The 18,776-nt window shown below is 42.7% G+C and overlaps 1 protein-coding gene across 1 annotated transcript in view; it reads right to left on the bottom strand.

Annotated features, from left to right (window-relative positions):
- Positions 1-5,384: 5,384 nt before the first annotated feature.
- The window catches only part of T265_04873 (hypothetical protein), a gene marked incomplete at both ends in the record, with an annotated part of 37,085 nt that continues 23,693 nt past the window's right edge, over positions 5,385-18,776 (bottom strand). Inside the window, 3 exons of the mRNA XM_009169727.1 lie at positions 5,385-5,808; positions 8,514-8,729; positions 11,168-11,253. Coding sequence (XP_009167991.1) covers positions 5,755-5,808; positions 8,514-8,729; positions 11,168-11,253 — 356 coding nt within the window. The remainder of the gene's footprint in view (positions 5,809-8,513; positions 8,730-11,167; positions 11,254-18,776) is intronic.

The raw sequence follows: 18,776 nt of genomic DNA, 5'->3' as shown, positions 1-18,776 counted from the left end.
CTCGGAACTAGTGATCTTATTTTCCCACTGGAGACAGAAGGTCTTTGAAGTTTTTACGTGCACAGTGGCCATGTATTTGATCCATAAAGTGAGACGATCGGACCACCACACTGTTTGTTCTACACGTAACAGTCAAGCTGATATCACGTCACCGTCGCAAATGTCATAATCTGTAAACACTATCCCAATTCGGGAAGTGAATTCTTATCGCCAGTCCGTCAGTAATTATGACTGTTTAGATAGACAAATTTACCTATCAGATTGACCGGTTCACTTGCAAGCATAAGGGTTGGGTATTATCCCGCTCTCCTGCAGTAACACCTTACAGTATACGGGTGCAAGGCGCATATAGAACTGTGCAGTAGAATTGCTTAAGTTATCTAAAGCAGTTTAAATTTCTAAGAGTTTGAACCGGAAAGAGCAATATCATTAGTGTATTCAGTGTCAACCAGAGTACCTTCTGGAAGTATTTCGATCCCCTCGATGTTCGAGGCTGTCAAGTTGGACCCAAGCAGCAGGTTTGTTTCGAAATCGAACTGAGAGAGTGACGATACCACTAGAAAATTTCACGCAGATACATTCGAGTCCACGGGAGGAGGCACAGAGGGAGCTTACAGGAAACAGGGGCTTTGAAGTGGAACTCATTCTCACGAAACACTACTGTAGCATCCTCTGACCAGCCTGGCCAAAAACAGCCTCCATATCGAGGAAAACACTACTGTTGGTCTTAGGAAGGAGTGGCACATTTCGACCGCTTGTCACAACTACAGTCATGGTGAAACCCAGCTTGATTTTTGAGAACCTGTATATCCCGATGATCAGTCAGTGTGAGCAGGATAATGCCGGAGAGAACCTTGGAGTTATGGTCACTACAGTGATGCCGCGATGGCTTCGCACGGTGGTCTTGCACCCCTTTGAATATGGGAACCGCCATCCAGGCCCTTAATCCTGTCTGCATTCATTTTTCTGCATGCCAAATATTTTAGACTACACTAAGGATTAACCATCTTAGTTGAAAAGAGCGGGATGTAAACCATCTGAACTAGGTGATTTTTTGTTCTGGAGAAATAAAGTGCACGTCGGACTTCCATTGTTGACGGTGGAATGACGTCAATGCTTCACTCGGGGTCATTTGTTCCCCAAAAGGATTGAGTTAATGGAGGCCAGCTGGACTGTTCTCGAGAGAGCTCAGCCCGTCGTTCAAGATGATGTTTCTTTGGATGAATTAAGGTTCCGTCCTTTTCGTAGACCGTTTCACAAACTCCCGCCCACCCCGGACCAGTTGATCGGATTATCTGGTACAGGGTAAGTTTGTTTCCCGTTGTAAAAGGTTTCTTCATTTTCGGGTTCTCACAACTCCCCGAAGCTTTCTGTCATTCCTTAAGCTCTTCAGTGCCCGGCGTCTGAGCGATCTGCGCATATCATCATAATCATTTGTTCCCTGGTAAAAATTTTTGACTTCGGTCAGAGAAGTTAATCGTGAAGAGCTTCGGCGTTGATTGGGTTGTTAAATGGCTTTGGGTAGACGGTTTCACAAGCTGTGAGCGTGGCTTCTTTCATCTTTTTCCAGTCGTCATCCAAATTGCCATTACAACCATCATATACGCCGAGTTCTGGAAGTGTTTTAATCAGTTCAACTCGGAATGGTTGGGATATGGAAACGCTTTGTAAGTGATGAATTGAATGACTTTGCGCCAGCTTGCTTGCTACAGAGGGTAATCGAACGGATAGGCGAAATGCCCTGGTCAAAGTCAACTTGTGTACTCCAAAATGAACGACAATCTCTCCACCGGCACCTGACTGCCACGTAATCTAAATGAGTTCATGGATGATTTGCAGTTCCTGGCCTTCAGGTAAAACGGTGTGAGCATTTGATATTGAAGTCTGTGTTGGCTGAAAAGACATGATGTTCAACAACTAACCGAGGAGGTCGCTAGCCGTGATCTGAGTGGTGATGGTGAACTCCAAATCACTCACCAAGACGCGCCCCACATATCCTAGCCCGCCGACTTGGGTATTCGTATCAGTTTCCAGAATCGTAACATCTGTACTTCATGCTGACCGACGCAACCGTGGATAACCGCGATACAAGATGTCTTTCTCAGCCTCGGAACTGCTGTCCCTCAGAGCGCTTGACCCACTTGGCTGCAGGGACTGGCCTGACACGAGGATACAAGTGTAAGGCATAATCGTCTGAATCCTAATAAGGCTGCGCGCAGCAGTGGCTTCTGAATAAAACCAGACTGTTCGGTTTTAAAAGCCTTTCGACCGTACTGAACAATGTGCCAGTGGTCACCGTCAACCGCTGGGCGATCGAGGTAGGCAGTTTTTAGGCCGACCTTTTCTAACCCATATTTCCCATATTTTCACTGTAAACAGTATGACTTTACCTCAAGACTGCCTCGTGATACCATTTCTCGCAGTACGAGGACCCGCTATTCGGGCCGTTCCCTGTTGGTCTTCGTGAAATGGTTGAACCAGTGTGTCCCACGGGATCACTGCAGCACTGAACTTCGATTACCAGGTGACGAGATGATACCGTTACATCGAAGCCTAGTGATGATCCAAAGCAGGTTGTACACAGATGCTCGGAAAGCATCTTTATTTTACCACACAAAAATGGCGAATTATCTGATAGAGTTTTCCCTCAAGCAAAAACCACCTGCCAAGAAGCTATCCCCTTGTTAGGGGTGAAGGTATTATGTTGAGCAATATCATGCTCACTGATGCACCATGCACATATAAACTTTATATGAAGAAAAATTGTCAACAGAATTCATTTCGAACCTTTATGGACTGAGAACACTGACACTATGCAGAAAGTAGGTTCAATGTTCTTTCGGTAAATCTGGAGAAGGCTGGCTTACCTGCCTCACAGTCAGTACGCAACATCTTACATCACGATTTTTTCTAGGTTGAGACTATTGTCGTGTCCATGCAAAAATGCCTGAGAAACTTTCCGACTTCCTCTCAAAACAGACACAAACTTCATGGGAGACTGTGTTTAGTGAATAAAAAGACGATTCGGTCAAAGTATCACTCATATATATTGTGTTTATTACCAGTCTATCCATTCCAGAGGCAAAGAATTCATCGTAAATCAGCCCCTAGCACTTATCAGTGTTCTTTCAGCTTAGACTGTTTGTATGGGGTTTACGTCAGTTTTGTTTTCATAAACAGTAGACAGAGAAGCGTTTCATTAAAAAATAAGATGGATTGAATTTGAGACGATTTAAGTCTGACGCTTATTTTATGGCTTCTTGGTGATCATAAATTGTGCAGCTTTGAGCACTGGAAGTCACCACAGCTATCGAATCTGACATGAGTTTTGTTAAGTCGGATGCATGATGAATCACTCACTATTTATCCCGCTTTGACGGGAATCTAGTGTGCTTCTTGAAAATGGTGTAGCTTTGTGCTAATGCCATCTTTTTGCCGCAATTAATTATCGTTCTACTCTTTTCTTTTTAATATCAGGGAGTATGGTCCGGGCTTGAGTCCAAGTTAGGTGATTTGAGTAACGCTGAAGCTTTGGGAACGGACCGACCAGGTAAAAGCCGCTTCTGATACGACCACTGAGATTGAATTTATCCGCTTCTCCAAAGGGCTATTGAAACAACCCAGCCAAGCTAGCCTTTAGCTGCATTCAGTATATTGTAATTCTTCAACTCGTCTTGAGAATTCACACCAAAATTTTGTTTTCTTAAGAAGTGTACAACCGGCATCATCTAACCCCAGACGTGACTGCAGTGTGTGGGAGGATGTAAACAACACGCGATTGCATGTGATTGCATACAAAAGGCTGCTTATCCTTCTCAGTTGTTAAAACTTGTATCATGCACAGCCAGAGGTTTTGAGAACGCTTTGAATGGGTAACAGATGTCTCCAGGCGTACGTACCATTCAACGGTACCAGGATAGTGCGTTGCACTTACACAGCAACTAGGAATGCAAGCCCATAGCTCATTAGCCCACCGTATCAGAGTGATCCATCTGATGCTGGTCGATGTTTGGTGATAAGCACTATAAAGCTTCTAACGCATTCATGTGAGGGCACAGCGATGTGTTGCGACGACAGAGGTCTGTCTAATACTATGTTGTCGAGCTTTGGAGCCTGGAGTTGTCACACACAGAACGGTAACCTAGGGACGGTCCTGGTACCATTGATTCAGGGGCAAGTTTGCGTGGTAAATTTAAGATTACTGGATAGACTTTTCCTTATAGTGCTGAGCAATGAAATCTGGTCAGGTTTGGCATAGTAGATTGTAGTGGGGATTGAATTTTAAAAACCCGCGCAAAAATAGGTCTATCGAGTCTACAATCAAGCATTCGGACAAAGCCATCATGAAATACCATAACTGACAGTTGTCCCAGCAACGACGAACTGGTTGTTTCACACGGCAATCCGTAGATCGGATGGCAAGCATGTAAGAAGGGTTTACAACATGGACATAGGTTGAAGGCGGGTCGGTACAGAGAGGCAGCTGAACCGTCAAATCGGACGTTATTTATCTTGACCCACGCTCTGTCTACGGTGTCCGACGTTGGAAAGACCCCACTGAAGATGGTCGGGTATGGGCTGCCGCAGTAGGTGATTTTCATGGGGTCGGTTAACCTTCCACTAGGAATAAGCCTCAGTGGAATGAACTGAGTAAAACAGCACGAACTGTGTTGTATTCGATGCCGTATGTATAAATTAGTAGGCAAACTGTAACGAAAAACGAACCCTTTAGGTGTGAATCACCTTCAAGCTGGAGGACGCGCCATGTGCTATGCTCTTGGCTGAGGTCCTGTAAGGCAAGACCCTGAACCTTTGCTATCAACATCCTTACTAGAAATTTCTACCCAGAGTGCAACAGGGTTCTGCAGGCCTTTTGAAGAGTATTTGGAAATGCAACTAGTCTAAATAAGGAAAATGACGGAATCCAACCCTATTAGTGAAACTGTTTGCCAATGAACAATTACGGGTTAATCGAAGTAACAATTAAATTGCCGCAGATGAGATGGAGATTTCTTCGCTCTTCATATAGAGTATTCCATGGTTATCAAGAAGCTTCTGGTCAGCCTCTCTGATGACGTTTGCATCTTGTCCCCTGGTTCTTTTTCACGAAATAATGATGAATTGAGGAGGTTGTCCAATGATGGAGGATTTAACTTTCATCGGACTCACGTGTTCGACATGTCCTCACCCTGTGCGGCTTGTACAAAGGACGCTTGCTACCTAGTAACGGCTTACGGATTCCAGAACTCGATCAGATATTCTTGGTTAGAGTTGAGAATCATCGGCCAATAAACTGATTAGAACAGCTTGACGGCTGGTGAATAATCAGCTGGTCTTACTGCCAAATCAAACTCATCCTATGTCCAAAGTGAAAAGAGATGTAGTGACAATCGATGAAAACGCTTTTGAAGCTTTAACCAGGACGTCTTGTTGTTAGTAAGCTATCAGTACAACAACAACAGAAACAAAAGAATTACATAAAGCAAAACACGAGCTGGTTTGAATAAATGTGGAAATTTCTCATAGAAAGTAAGATAATGGAATTTCGATGCAGCTTCCGGAATTTGCAACACAATGTGCAGATATGAACGTAATCACAATATCAACAAACTGATCATTTACGAACCAGGGAAAAATAACTCTGAGAGATATTTGACTAGGTTTGCAAGGAACGTGCTTGGATGTGTGAACCAGAGAGATCCGTAGATACATAGGTGCAACAATTACTAACGATATGTAGTAACTGGGTCCAAATCACCGAGGTTTGTCAATAGGGTGCGCCCAGGGATGTGGTCCGTTCACAGCCCTCTGTGAAATAGAACATAAAAATAAAAAAAAATCGTTCAGCTGTAACAACCTTTGATTGTCTAGCGTCATGTCACCTGAAGAAAGCATGAGGGCTTGGATACTGTCAAAGCCTAGACAGGAACATTCGAGATACCGTGGTCCGGTTGGAACCACGGACTTTCCGATCAGTAAGTCCGTGCCTTAACCACTAAACTATCTCCAGCTCATAAAACAGAACAAACGGCGTATTGTTCAAGACACATTCTCAACGGGGTATGGTTCGGATACAAAGACAGAAGATGCAACTCTCCCTCTAGAGAGGGACACCTGCGAAGGCAGGCTAATACCAAGAAGAGTACAAGAAGAGCTATCTCAACCATCCACGACCTGATTGCAACTCTCCAGGGGAGGAACCGCGGCCAGATTCAGCCGTCCTTCAGATTCCATGCCAACGACTTGGTGATCATCAGGTCCTTTGCAAGCATTCGTGGTCTTTACAAACAGATATTTTGAATAACTTAGATGGTGATTGGGAAAACACTCATACCTTTGCCCTTTTCCTCTTTGTGGTCCTCTTGGGAGATTACTGAAAGTGTCATACCGAAGTTAATTCAAAAGTTGGCATACATTAGCAACTAATACATAAATCAAACGCTCCGAGGGTTGTTTAGTTCATTTCATAAAACACGAAGTCTTTCACGGCCCTCTAAACATAATAGCCACCTATCATTACATCTTCGCGTTTCTATCAAAACATTCGTTTTGAAGAATTAGCATCAGAACAGTTATACAACAGTCCCTCCGGCCAGCATCTTTCTGAGAATTGCAACTCCTCCGGGGAGCACAAAATTGTCTCTCTAAAGTAGACCACTCGATGAGAGGTAAACTCCGACAGAGCTCAACAATTTCAATTTCCACCAGTGAAGACTTACGCTATCGCCTTCGTTTAGATGGACAAATATGGTTTTCAGGGAAGTGGTTTGACAACATTGTTATTGTATCTCGAAACCAGATGCATGAAACCAGAGACATGAACTGTAGTACTTCGGGCATGTACTTCGCAAACACAGAGAGTGAACTTAAAAAGAAGGTGCCAAATCCAGACTGTTGTCTAGGACTGGATTGTAATCAAGGGAGTAGACAAACAACCGCTTGCCTATCGCTATCTTGATCTTCGTGTCTTACGTCCTTCAACATTGAAAGAGTCATGGTTATGAGTGAACATTCAAGCGCTAGGTCTTGTCAGCCTTTGTTTAGTTGTGTAAAATAGCCGAAGCAATATATATATATATATTTATGTGGTAAAATACATGTAGATGTTCTCTACTGGCCGAGGGCACTTGGTTATCACTTCAGATGAAACGTCTTGGTTTCTTCGACAGGTTAATTTGCAAATTTTATCTGAGTCTTTGTTCCCTTGAAAACCATTTCTAATAAACTGATTTGATCATCGTTTATTGGTGGAAACGTTGAAAAGTCTGGCATGATCAACTATTAACTTAAAACCCATCGTATTAACTGACAGTCAGCTTCTGCTCTAGGATTAGGTGACCCCAGGTCGCATTTCAACTGCTGTGTTTTGTGAATGAAGCTCTAAGCTGCCACAGAATGATAACCCTCCAGGGAAAGCTGCTGACACGATGACGGAAAAGAGGTGCATGTTAAATCTAGCTTACCGTGTAATATCTTCCGGCATACCCAAAATACTTGATATCACTATTTTCAACCAACTGATAGGGGCTTACCATTCGATGACAAGCAAATCACGTACGATGGATAATGCATGCATTGAGGGGTCGACAGAATGTTTACAGCCCCCATGGTTAGGTCCTGGGCAGTTTGGGAGTGACGATTTATTTGCTAATTTATTGTCCAACTTGGCAGACTAGGTTTCCAGACGTTCAGAGGCAATTCAGGAATTTCTTTCCGATGAAGTGCCCGGTCACTGCTAAATATTTTGAGTTTTCCGCACTTTGTAACAAATGGTTGGGATCATGATTCTTCCGACTCTGGTGCCCCACTCACAATGAAACCACATAGAAAGTGGTCATCCGATAGCAAGCAACGAGACTTTTGAATATTTGCCTTCATTTGAACCCGGCAAGACAAGTTCATCTTTCAACCACCAAGTAACTGTTTCAAAGGCTATGTGGTAATAACTGAGTGTAGTCAACTGATGTTTATGACAAGTAAAATTTTCGGATTTCAAGCTTTGTCTTGATAGGAACAAGGTTACTGTATGACGGGATAAGATGCTCGTCGGAGTTCAGTCATACTCGGAGTATAGTATATATACACCACGAAGACTACGCAAAAGCCCGTCGTGGTGTTGCACGAGAAAAGGACAAGAGCACTTGGTATTCACGGATGAGCGCAAATATTTGTTATTATTTTAGAGCTTAGCTGACGAAATCCGCTATACCGAACTCGCGCCGAGAGTCTAATGCCTTATTTTAGTACAACCGGGGGCACAATAGCCCTAGCAAAGCAGACCATAATAAAGAATGAAGAGATTAGACCTCTCAAAGAATCTCTTCCTTTTGGCAAAATCACGTTTCACTCCTTGTAAAAGCTAACTTGTCTTAATAGACCGTAGTTGAACTGCATAAGGTGCGGTCTGGATTTCTGCGTGAATGTTTTCTATTAATCAAAATCGCAAACTAATCAATGGAATCTTACTATCAGCCAATGTGTAGAGATAGGTGAGAATAGTTTTTTCAACTAACCTGAATGTCTGTATATTCTTTGAGGATCCGCTCCGGTATGCTGGAGGGGTCCTCCGTGAATGGAATGGAATACCGATTATTTTTGTAGTACAATTCCATCACCGGGGACACGACACAAGCAGTGCCGCTACCAAACATATGATGAAGACGGTTTTCCTTCAGTGCATTCAGCAACATTGACATTGTTATGTCCTTCTCAACCACTTTGAATTCATTCTGGAAAAATGACACAAAAATTTTGTCTGCATGAATGCTGGTTTGTTTTGCAGACGGTAACGACTAATGTTTCACAGCCATTTTCCATGTCACAGATCAGGACCGGCTTTCAAAACTCATGGGTGGTAGTTCGGATCAAACCATCCTTATGCATTACTCCCTTAAGCTTTTTGTACTAAATCCCTCTATTTCTACTTCTGCTAAACTATTTTTCTTTCTTGACAGCTAAGCGCTAGCATTTACTGATGTGTTTGTTGATTTCATTGATGATGACGGTGGTGGATCCCTGGTTCTGTCTAACAATCCACCCTTCAGCAATCTCATACTGACTACGACTGAAAACTATGCACAAGATTAATGATAAGCAAGCTGATATGGTTCTGTTGCTCCAATAACTTACAATAATCTTGCACTCATCAACAAATCATCCCTTGTTTTGAGTAAAAATTTGTACCAAAATATCAAAATACCACCCAAAAAAGATGCGTTTTGCGAACAGTAAATTAAACTTACTGCGCGTAGCTGCGTACGATTTAAGGCGAAGAACACGCATTTCCATTTCACCTTTGATGGGTTTATGGAGGTCGGCTACGCGGCTGGCCATATACTCGGCCTCTGCACCTAGCACTAGAGATCGGGACGCTATGATGCACCATTAAGTGCAAAACCATTGATTAGACGCAAATTTGTCCCTCTTCGGAGACAACCTGCCAGAATAAAATCCAAATCAGTTCCAATTGTGTTTTTGAAGAGGCTGTCTGTTTTCTAGATAGAAAAAATATATGGTTAAGAGAAAATCGTATTTTGTGCTCATATTTGTTTATCTTTCCGCACATTCTTGTGCGTTACCAACCAACTACTTGTGAACAGAAAGGAAGTGCATTTTTGAACGGAGTGGCCAGGTATTCGTTTCGAAAATCGCATATTATTATATTCGCTATGTGATGTAAGTTTTGGTTCGGTTCAGAGTCTCCTCAAACGGTCCAACTTGTACGCAAAACTAAGAAACAAGTTGCATAGCATTTGGCAATTTTTTACAAGAAAATTGAAAACAGCAAAAACAAATCGTACGTGTCACTCAGTTCAGTCTCGATTTGTCGAGAGGTTTTGCCGTTTCTCAGCCACTTCATAAACGACTCACAAAATTCCTATGCCATAGAATTCACGGGTATTCAAGGGCCCAATAGATGCAGGAGATGTATATTAATCCTGAAGTCGCTGATGGACACCGCCAGTTTCAGTTCCGGTATTCAAACAACAAGCTACCAGATCTAGCCAGATTAAATGAGCGCTGCCCGACTCATTTTGGGAATACAGTAAAAGTGGTGCAGAGGAAGAATTCACTTATATTTGGCTACTGGTTTAACTTTTGTAATGATTGTTACAATCATCCAATATGAAATTTGCCATTTTCCAGTTTGGGTGCATCTTCGAGAGGGAGCCGCTGAAATTCTATTTTCACGGCCTAAAGATAATTTAGGCAACAAGTAAAATTTGTTGCGTATGGTTTTTCTGTGTATTCTGAGGATGATGCGATTTTAAAAGGACGTCAAAACCAATTTTTGGCTAATCCTGATCTAATCAAACTTAATCTAACCTTCCAAAAAGCTCAAGGTCAGACACGCTTAACTCATTGAAAAACCGCTTCTCTAGGCCATGTGACTTCCACTGGAGGTAACACTGCGATCTTGATGTGGTACGCAACACTGGATAATGAAATTCATGTGGCGCCAACTACAAAAAACGAACTGGTTTAGCTGAGTGAATCCAATTATTATTTGGCGTTGTAGAGCACCTAATTCACAGTCGACGTCGTGCCGGTTAAGATACTTCTAGGAGTTCAGGGTGACAAAGTTTCAATCTTGACAGAAGTCCAGGATCAGGAGGATCAAGTGATCAGGAGGTCGGATAGTTTTGGTTGATAAAGGCACTCTGTAACCCATGAAGCTTCCGCCATGATTTGACAGATTGAACACTCCTGTCCCTTTCGAAGTCACATCCCAGATATTCATTAATACGAAGCTTGAGTGGCTGTTGCACAAATTATTCCCGTTCACTGGAGATCATTAGTTTGTGTTACCTTGGTATTTCGAGGTCGGTACAGAGACGCCAGTCTTTCCCAAGCTGCAAAGCAGTGTGGGCTGGACATAACGACGTAAGAACAGCTGTGAGAATATGAAATGATGGCTACGTTAGAAGCACAACTATCACACACCAAACCAATGCCATGATCTTCTCTTGGGCGTTTCCCAAGTTTCCACAGGAATACCGGTATTTTCATCCTGAGAATTTTAATCAAATACAGTTGGAAGAACCCTAGAATGTCTTAATGAGGAAAATAATGTGGTGCAACTTCCGAACTGATTAGTTTAGGCAACTGTTTGACGGAAATCCAAATTAACATCATGTATTGGTCGCAGTTCAAAACGATCACTCACCCAAGAGCGGGTAATTTCAAGAACACTTTGTCGGGTCACCCCTGGTAGGATGAGTCCACTCAGAGGAGGTGTCCGGAGCTCTTTTTCTGTGGACGAAAATAAGGAGAGCGCAAATTCAGTAACATGTAGCTTTTTGCAGAAAGCCCAAGGGTCGGGACAGCAACACTGTAATAGACTAGCACACAATTTGAGATATACGGTCAAACCAAAAGACTGAACATGTAGCAGTGTACGTAATTCACAGTAAGCATAAGGTTTGCCATAAAAGCGAAGAAAAAGAAGACCTTGATTAAAACGTTCCGGGTAACTTATATATATATATATATATATATATATATATATACATAGACGATAAAAAGAGCGAATCATGTACGCTTACAGCACAACCATTCATACCATAAAACGCAAGAAATAGGTAGACTTTTTGCGATTTCTCTCCTATGTACGTGAATTTAGGAAACTGTTCACCCTTCAGCTACTGCTACACCAAGGAAAACTTAATGTCCAACAATTGAGAAAGATGTGCAATTTATGCTAATCTTTGCAAAGTAACTGCTGCAACAGGAGCACTCTACCGCGTGTTATGCGCAGTTCAGTTTGATCAGAAAGGTTTATCTTGGACACCATAAAGTCTCAGTATCTACTAGTTGATGAAATCACGTCCGCGTAGTTGCAATGTGGCGCCCAATCCCGAATTCCGAAATGTGGATTGTGTAGTTCGAAGGACATGGTTTTGCTTTCACACCGCACAAAAGTGCACTGAGTTGGGCGTTCACAAATGGTACATGTATGCCAGGTTCACCAATACATTGTGATATCATTTTTGATAGATACACCTGACCATATCCTGTAGAACGTAATTATGCTCACGAGGATGGCAAACGGGCATGACTGGTCAACGGTATCGCGGATCATAGACAGACATCACGTGCAAACTTTGGCTCCGTCCTTGAAGCCCGGTGTTTGTGTGGTTACATCACAGTCACGCGCAATCTACACGGTGTTAACAACTAGTGTCTAAGCCAAAATATGCCAAGAATATGCACTAGGAGATATTGTTTTTATTTTTATCATATATCCCATGAGAAATATTGGGAGATTTCCCCACAAGATCTGTCAATCAGTCGCAATGCGATGCTAAACTAGCCACCTCTGGCGCTGTTACGACTCGATTTCAACTGAAAATGAAAGGCACAATTTGCGTTTCGTTTAAGCCCACATGTACATTGCGGTGTAAAATTTCGAGCTCCACAAGTTCCACTTCTCGGTGCAATGTCACTTTTGTATATAAATTTTTCTAAACCACTCCCCGAAGGAGAACTTTGGAAGGTGACAGATGAAAACGATACTAGCTGATTGTTCACTTAACCGTCGGCGTATGTTGATGAAATTGAAAGAAAACAGCAATTATACAATACGCGTATCCAAATGAAGACAGCCGGTTATTTATTCTGATTGCTTTCCCAACGAGATTGTTTAGATACGCGGCACACAAGGAGAATTCTGACCTCTATTACGCAGCATCAAGGCTAGCATATGGCTCATGTTCAGTCGATTAGAATCCACAGAAATATTGTTTCAAAAAACAAGAAAAAAATATCGAGAACTAGGAAAAGCGAAGGAATACAATTTCGAGCGTTTCAGGAAACTGATGACTCAACAGAGAATAAATCTAACCTTGGCTGATTCGTTGAACGATTTAGACAACCTGTCAAGAATCTGTAGGTGTGTATGTGTACTAAGGATCTGATTCTATCATACTGCGAACACTCCTTCAGTTCGGCTTGGAATGTCTAGTACTGTCATCTATAACGATGCTGAATCAAAAATCTGTCTTTGTACAAATTTTAGAAGCGAACTTAAGTCCGCTTCACTTGCTTCACTCCAAGTAATAACATTACTTCGCAGTTATGCCACGACCCATATACTACTCAAACAAGTTTTGAGCGCAAGTAGCCATTATCTTTGCTTCAATCACACCAGTTTTCCCGTGGCAACACGGTAAAGACATGGAAGAGGTGCCTTTTATCTATCTTTGTGGATGACCAAAAATTATTACCGGTCCTGGATGACAGTTTGCCTCAAATTTATCGGAACTACAGACAATCCAGTACTCAGTACGTAGCTTGGGCTATTCATGGTCTTCAAGCCGTTCTATGACGAAAATCCAGTGGTGGAAAAGCTAAGGTTCTCGTGAAGAAGAGCAGGGTGCCTCTACCAAATAATGATTGCTCACGTATTATTCAGTGTAGCAGAAATAGTGTATTTGCTCCTGGCTTTGTCTTTCATCCTATTTCCAATCAATGAACCTTGGCATTATGAGAGTTCTCAGGTTTCTTACGGATGGCATACAAGCTCGAAACAACTCACCCCTCTTCACTGTTTCGTTACTGCAATTGCTTTTGCTCCTCCGAATTTATCAGTGAGCTCAAAATACTCGCCTAAGCAGTTAGAACGTATTCTAGCCTCCCACTCAAGATTTCAGTTAGTCTGAGTTCATGATTTTTTCCCATTATATATGGCTTTTCTGCACAGTATCGTGTATCTCGGAATGAAGGATGATGGACATTATTTGGACTTTCTTGGTTCACACCAAGACAGCCGAACACACTTTATTTGGTTTTGCTTTTTAGGTGTGTACAAGTATTCCGCGAATTGCCGTGTTAAGGTGACGGAATCGACGTATTCGAAACTATGGTGCAGATTCGTCCAATGGCTAACCGACTACCCGGCAATGGATCTTTTCCATCCCAGCAAGAGCTAGAAAGTCAAAGTGACTTTTTATCAGCATTAGTTACCCACAAGAATGACATCGATATCAAATGACTGCCTCAGACAGTACGCGCTTACGTGACTACACATCTTGCACATGAATGCACATTGCGTCGCCCAATAAATTATAGGCAGTCAGCGCTGCGATGATATTACTGATGGCTGATGGGCTTAGCGTCTTGCCTTTAGTTTTAAGATCGATGTTTACTTTTATGACCAACAACAAAACTCTATGCCTTTTACCAGAAAATAAACTATTGTGAAGACTTAAATCTGTGAAGTGCAGGCATAATGGATATTGGCTGGTGGAAAATAGCTTAAAGAGAGGAGTTTCATAACCGAACGTATTGCTCAAAGTGAGTTATTAAAGGAAACGGAAGCCAGAGTTGGGTTTTTCCACTGAAAGCCATTCCAGATAAATGTCGCACAAAATAGACACTTAACTCGGACTCGTATGAAATGCTTCCGAAGTTTGCGAAAATAGTCCGTGAGCTCTTCGACAACTCACGACCGGTTTCACTCTTTTTGGAAGTCATCAAGTCGGTGCAGTCCCTGAGTTCCCGTCAACCGTGCTTTAATTGAACAGCAAAATGTACGCAGATGGCGAAATATACTTACTTGCAAAATTAAACTGGCGTTGACGAGTGACCTAATCGAGTGAGTGTATTTCGCCGGTTACGTACAATTTGGTGTGCAGGTAGAATATAAGTTTGACGAACAGTCTGAGACTGTGCCTACCTGATGAGCCTCGACAAATACAAAGCAGACTGTGGGCTGTTGAAGAGTTTTCAGCACTGTTGTAGGTAGTGTGCTCCGCCAAGACAGTGTATCAGCTTTTTTTCATGTAAAGGACCTACATAAAAAACAGATCAGCTAGTGAAATTGAGTACATCCACATTTGAATGTGTTTCGCCTTTCATCAATCATTCGTGTTGAAGGAACGACCATTTTAAGCATCAGATTTCTCATTCATAAGCTGCTTTTAGGATAGTGACTTGGGTTTCAAACCTGGCTTTGAACGCTGTTGATGGCGACCAGCTATCGGTATCACATGCACCAATCAACAGGTCTGATACAAGCCTCTACCGACGGAAGAAGAGCTAAGTAGCATACTTCAACCTTGTCAAAATAGCAAACACACTTTTGCTGCAGAGAGCAGCTTAATTTACCGGGTGTTATAACTTTCAAATGTACATTACATTCACATGGACCTGAGTGTCGTGCGGGCCAATATCGATCCTGTCAGCCTGACCTATCATCAACCGCAACGGAATTTGATGATGAAAACAGGCGTAACTGGCTGTGTGGCTTTGAACGGTGAGCTGTTATTGATTAAACGACTTAGTCACCGTGACTGCAAGTCGAGAAGGATGTCACTTCGGTCTAGAGGACAGTATGTGAAGACGGTCTACCATACTCTACTGTAACATTACAGGATTTTCTACTTTTCATTATTGGATATAAAATCAATGAGCTTTGTGTGCGTACACAGTCTTAGTGACTCCGTTCCAAATAAAATCAACTGACTTTCCGGTGAAAGTCGTAAGAATTCCTTCCCATACTTTCTATCCCCAACTGGTCAAGCATCCTGTGTTTGTCTTGATATCGTTGGCGCATCTTTACTCCTTGTGATCACTCGTACGATGCTTAATTAGAAATAGGTGGACATATTTACAATACCCTTGTTTTTGGGCTTGTCAGTAAACAGCTGATGAGAGTGTCCAACCACAGGCAAGTGATAACTTTCAGACAACCTACCCCTGGGACTGGTTCGACTGAATAGCTGGCGAATCTTCCAGCCACTGAATCACGGTGAAACGATTGCTTGTCGGGCTTCAATTCTGCCACATACTTTCTTGTGAACGATTGAAAATGAGTAGTGTGTTACGTCAAGGAAATCAACTCCCGTTAACGTTTAGAAGCGCACGTACCTGTTTGTCTGGCCTAATGTGTATACATCGTTGACGAATACTTCACCATGGATTACCTCAATACCCATGATGTATAAGCAGTTAAAAGTAGTGTCTCAAGCCACCCGAGCCTAAGTCCGTGTGGAACTTTATGGTGATCAGTCTTTTGTTAAACACAGCCTTTTTGTGGTCAAAACCACTTACCGTTATGTATCAGGCGCCAAAAATACACTGGATATTCACCTTTGGTATGGATTTGAAACCGGATACATATTCCTGCGGGAATTCGACCATGTGTCTGATTGTTTGCATTTATGACTATTACACAATGGCTTTGTGTCAAGGCCTATCACATTCACTCCTAAACCAGTAATTCTCAAACAAACCAACGTTTAAAACAGTCGTTCTAACCCAAGTAGCTGCGTTATTTCTGAACGTACCACAAATCGTCACTCTACCGTTTAGCACTAGAGCGATCATTTTGTCACGTTCATCCGAGAGTGGTTTTTTACTGAAAGTACAACACACTCCTCTCCTCGAGAGAAACTCTCCGCAGGGGTTAATTTTGGGGGCACGACGGTTTTTCAAAGGCAATCTCCTTTCAGGAACCTTGAAGAAGTTACATCCTGGCTGCTAAAACAATACGTCATCATCATCGTCATCATCGACAGCATGACATCAGTGTTCAACACCGATGCTTCACTGCCGTACAACCATAACTTATTTGAAAGCCTTGTTGTAAAGAAAAGAATAAAGGTGGATGGGGGAGGGACTTAGTGCTAGCTTAACACAATCATTCCGATGTGCCCACACCTCCGGACATTCACTCAGGCAATCTGGACAGAAACTGACAACAAGAACGTCACTGACAGTTATTTGGTACCCATTCAGGAATCGATATCTAGCCGATATCTGCCACACGTAGTCTGAGTAGGATTAGGTATGTAGTATAGCGGTTTGCGCGCGTCAGTGACAGAGACACAAGGGGGACTCACGATGTCAGCCTAGAGGTGATTAGGGTTGAACTAGATTACAGACAAACAAGAACACTAACTGAGGTTTTTCTGCATCGTTAAACTGGATGACAGGAGGAGGGATGAACGCAAGCGATTCAAATAAGTGTCTAACGGTTAGTCTGTTGCTCAGTTAGATATCCAAGTCTAATGATTTCTGCCGATCGGGATAGCTAATCCCGTGCAACGGAAAGACCTTTGACGGTCAGCCAGAAGGGATGTATTCTGGAGTAAAATTCGGCATTCAGGGGCTTCTGAGGCATTAGACCAGAGAAGGCGGGTGCTGATATTTATTGACAATGTCTCATCGCACCAGATTCCTGATGAATTTTCGGGCGTCCGGTCAACATATTTTGTCTGCAGGTCGCATACGAAACAGGATTAAACATTAATATTCTACGGGGAATTATTACATATTCTCAATGGACATTTGTTCATTGACCATGTTCATCATAGTTGGTAGCGTATGGGGACCAAAATTGTCTGTCGGTACAGTTTAGTAGTAGGCTCCACCCTCAAATTCATATGGCAGCGATATTGGAACTAAACTGTAATATTGGAAACGAGGTAGTGTGCATAAGGCGGTTTTAGACAATCAAAAATAAGGAAACAATGTGCGAAATTCCTGGATGTTTCGGAACGAGCAAACCTACTCCGCCCAGTGTCTTATATGGTTAGGTTGTCCTTCCGGTACAATACACCAACGCACAAGCCCCACACCACATAGTGGTGTGCGTCTGGACAACTTCGACGAAAGCTATCCGTCTCTGCATCGAAATCTGTTAACATTAGGCAGACCACAGTAGGTCACCCGTTGGCATACCCTATTTACGTCAGTTGTGTCATGTTCGATTGCCACGCAGCACATGGAATAATCATTGCATTTATGGAATGAGGCGGGTCTGTTTAGCGTGCATGTTTCCGTTAACTGTGACCATGCACAGCAAGCATACTTATCCGGCGAGATGGCCAGTTAAAGAATACTTAAACGGCTAGTCGAGCAGTAAGTATACTCAGAGATTCCATCAGAGGATTGCGATAAATAAGCCGAGTGCCACGATAGTTATCCTGTTCAATTTGTCAGGGTTCGATACTTGAACACCGCCGTTTTCTTTTCTAAGTCATTTAGCTACGTCTATCGATCCAGAGATGCAGCCATGTTCAGGTGTTTGTCCAATTAAGGTATCCGTTTCAGGATTCATTTGCCACTCTAACCTAATATAATCTCAGGCAACAAAGTTAATACCACGTACAACTTTTGCGAAGGAGTTCGAGCGCGCTTTGGCCTGTTTGAAAATGAGGGCATAAGACCGGGGACAAGAAAGAAAGCTCAGATCTAAAGCCAACGGCATGTATAACCGACAGACGTTCATTGCCAAATTAGGCGGCTAGTGCATGCATAGTGCACACCCTGGATGGACTAGTAAACCAAGCCACTGGAGAGAAACATCAGGATGGAACAGTATACAGGGTGGTTTAGATTATGATGGCCGCAGAATATCTTTCCCAGAAACCATCATATATAGCGTGACAAAAGTTTCGGTTTTGGGCTGGAGCGTCGCAGTAATTCCATATGCAACACATTGAATGATTTCAACTGTCTTCTACGTTTGACTTTCTCATGCCGTTTTGCGATACCTTAAGTCTGGTACTGTTTTTCTGGCATGATGATAAGTGACGTCAGTGCTGCTGGACGGAACGGCAGGCGTCCTGAAACCTTTGGATGCAAATCTGTTGCCTAGATAGTGAGCGTGATCACTGCCTTTTTCAGAAATCCCTACGACTCTGGAGGAAACAGCGAAATTCAAGGGTTGAAAAGGCTTATACTCAGTGCTCAAGTACCGGAAACTTGGGGCTGCGGCATGTCAAAATCTATCAGAAACGGTGATCAGCGCAACGTCTCCACAACACAAT

Source organism: Opisthorchis viverrini (assembly GCF_000715545.1).
Source record: "Opisthorchis viverrini unplaced genomic scaffold opera_v5_84, whole genome shotgun sequence".
Taxonomy (NCBI): domain Eukaryota; kingdom Metazoa; phylum Platyhelminthes; class Trematoda; order Opisthorchiida; family Opisthorchiidae; genus Opisthorchis; species Opisthorchis viverrini.
This window is presented reverse-complemented; position numbering and strand designations above follow the sequence as displayed.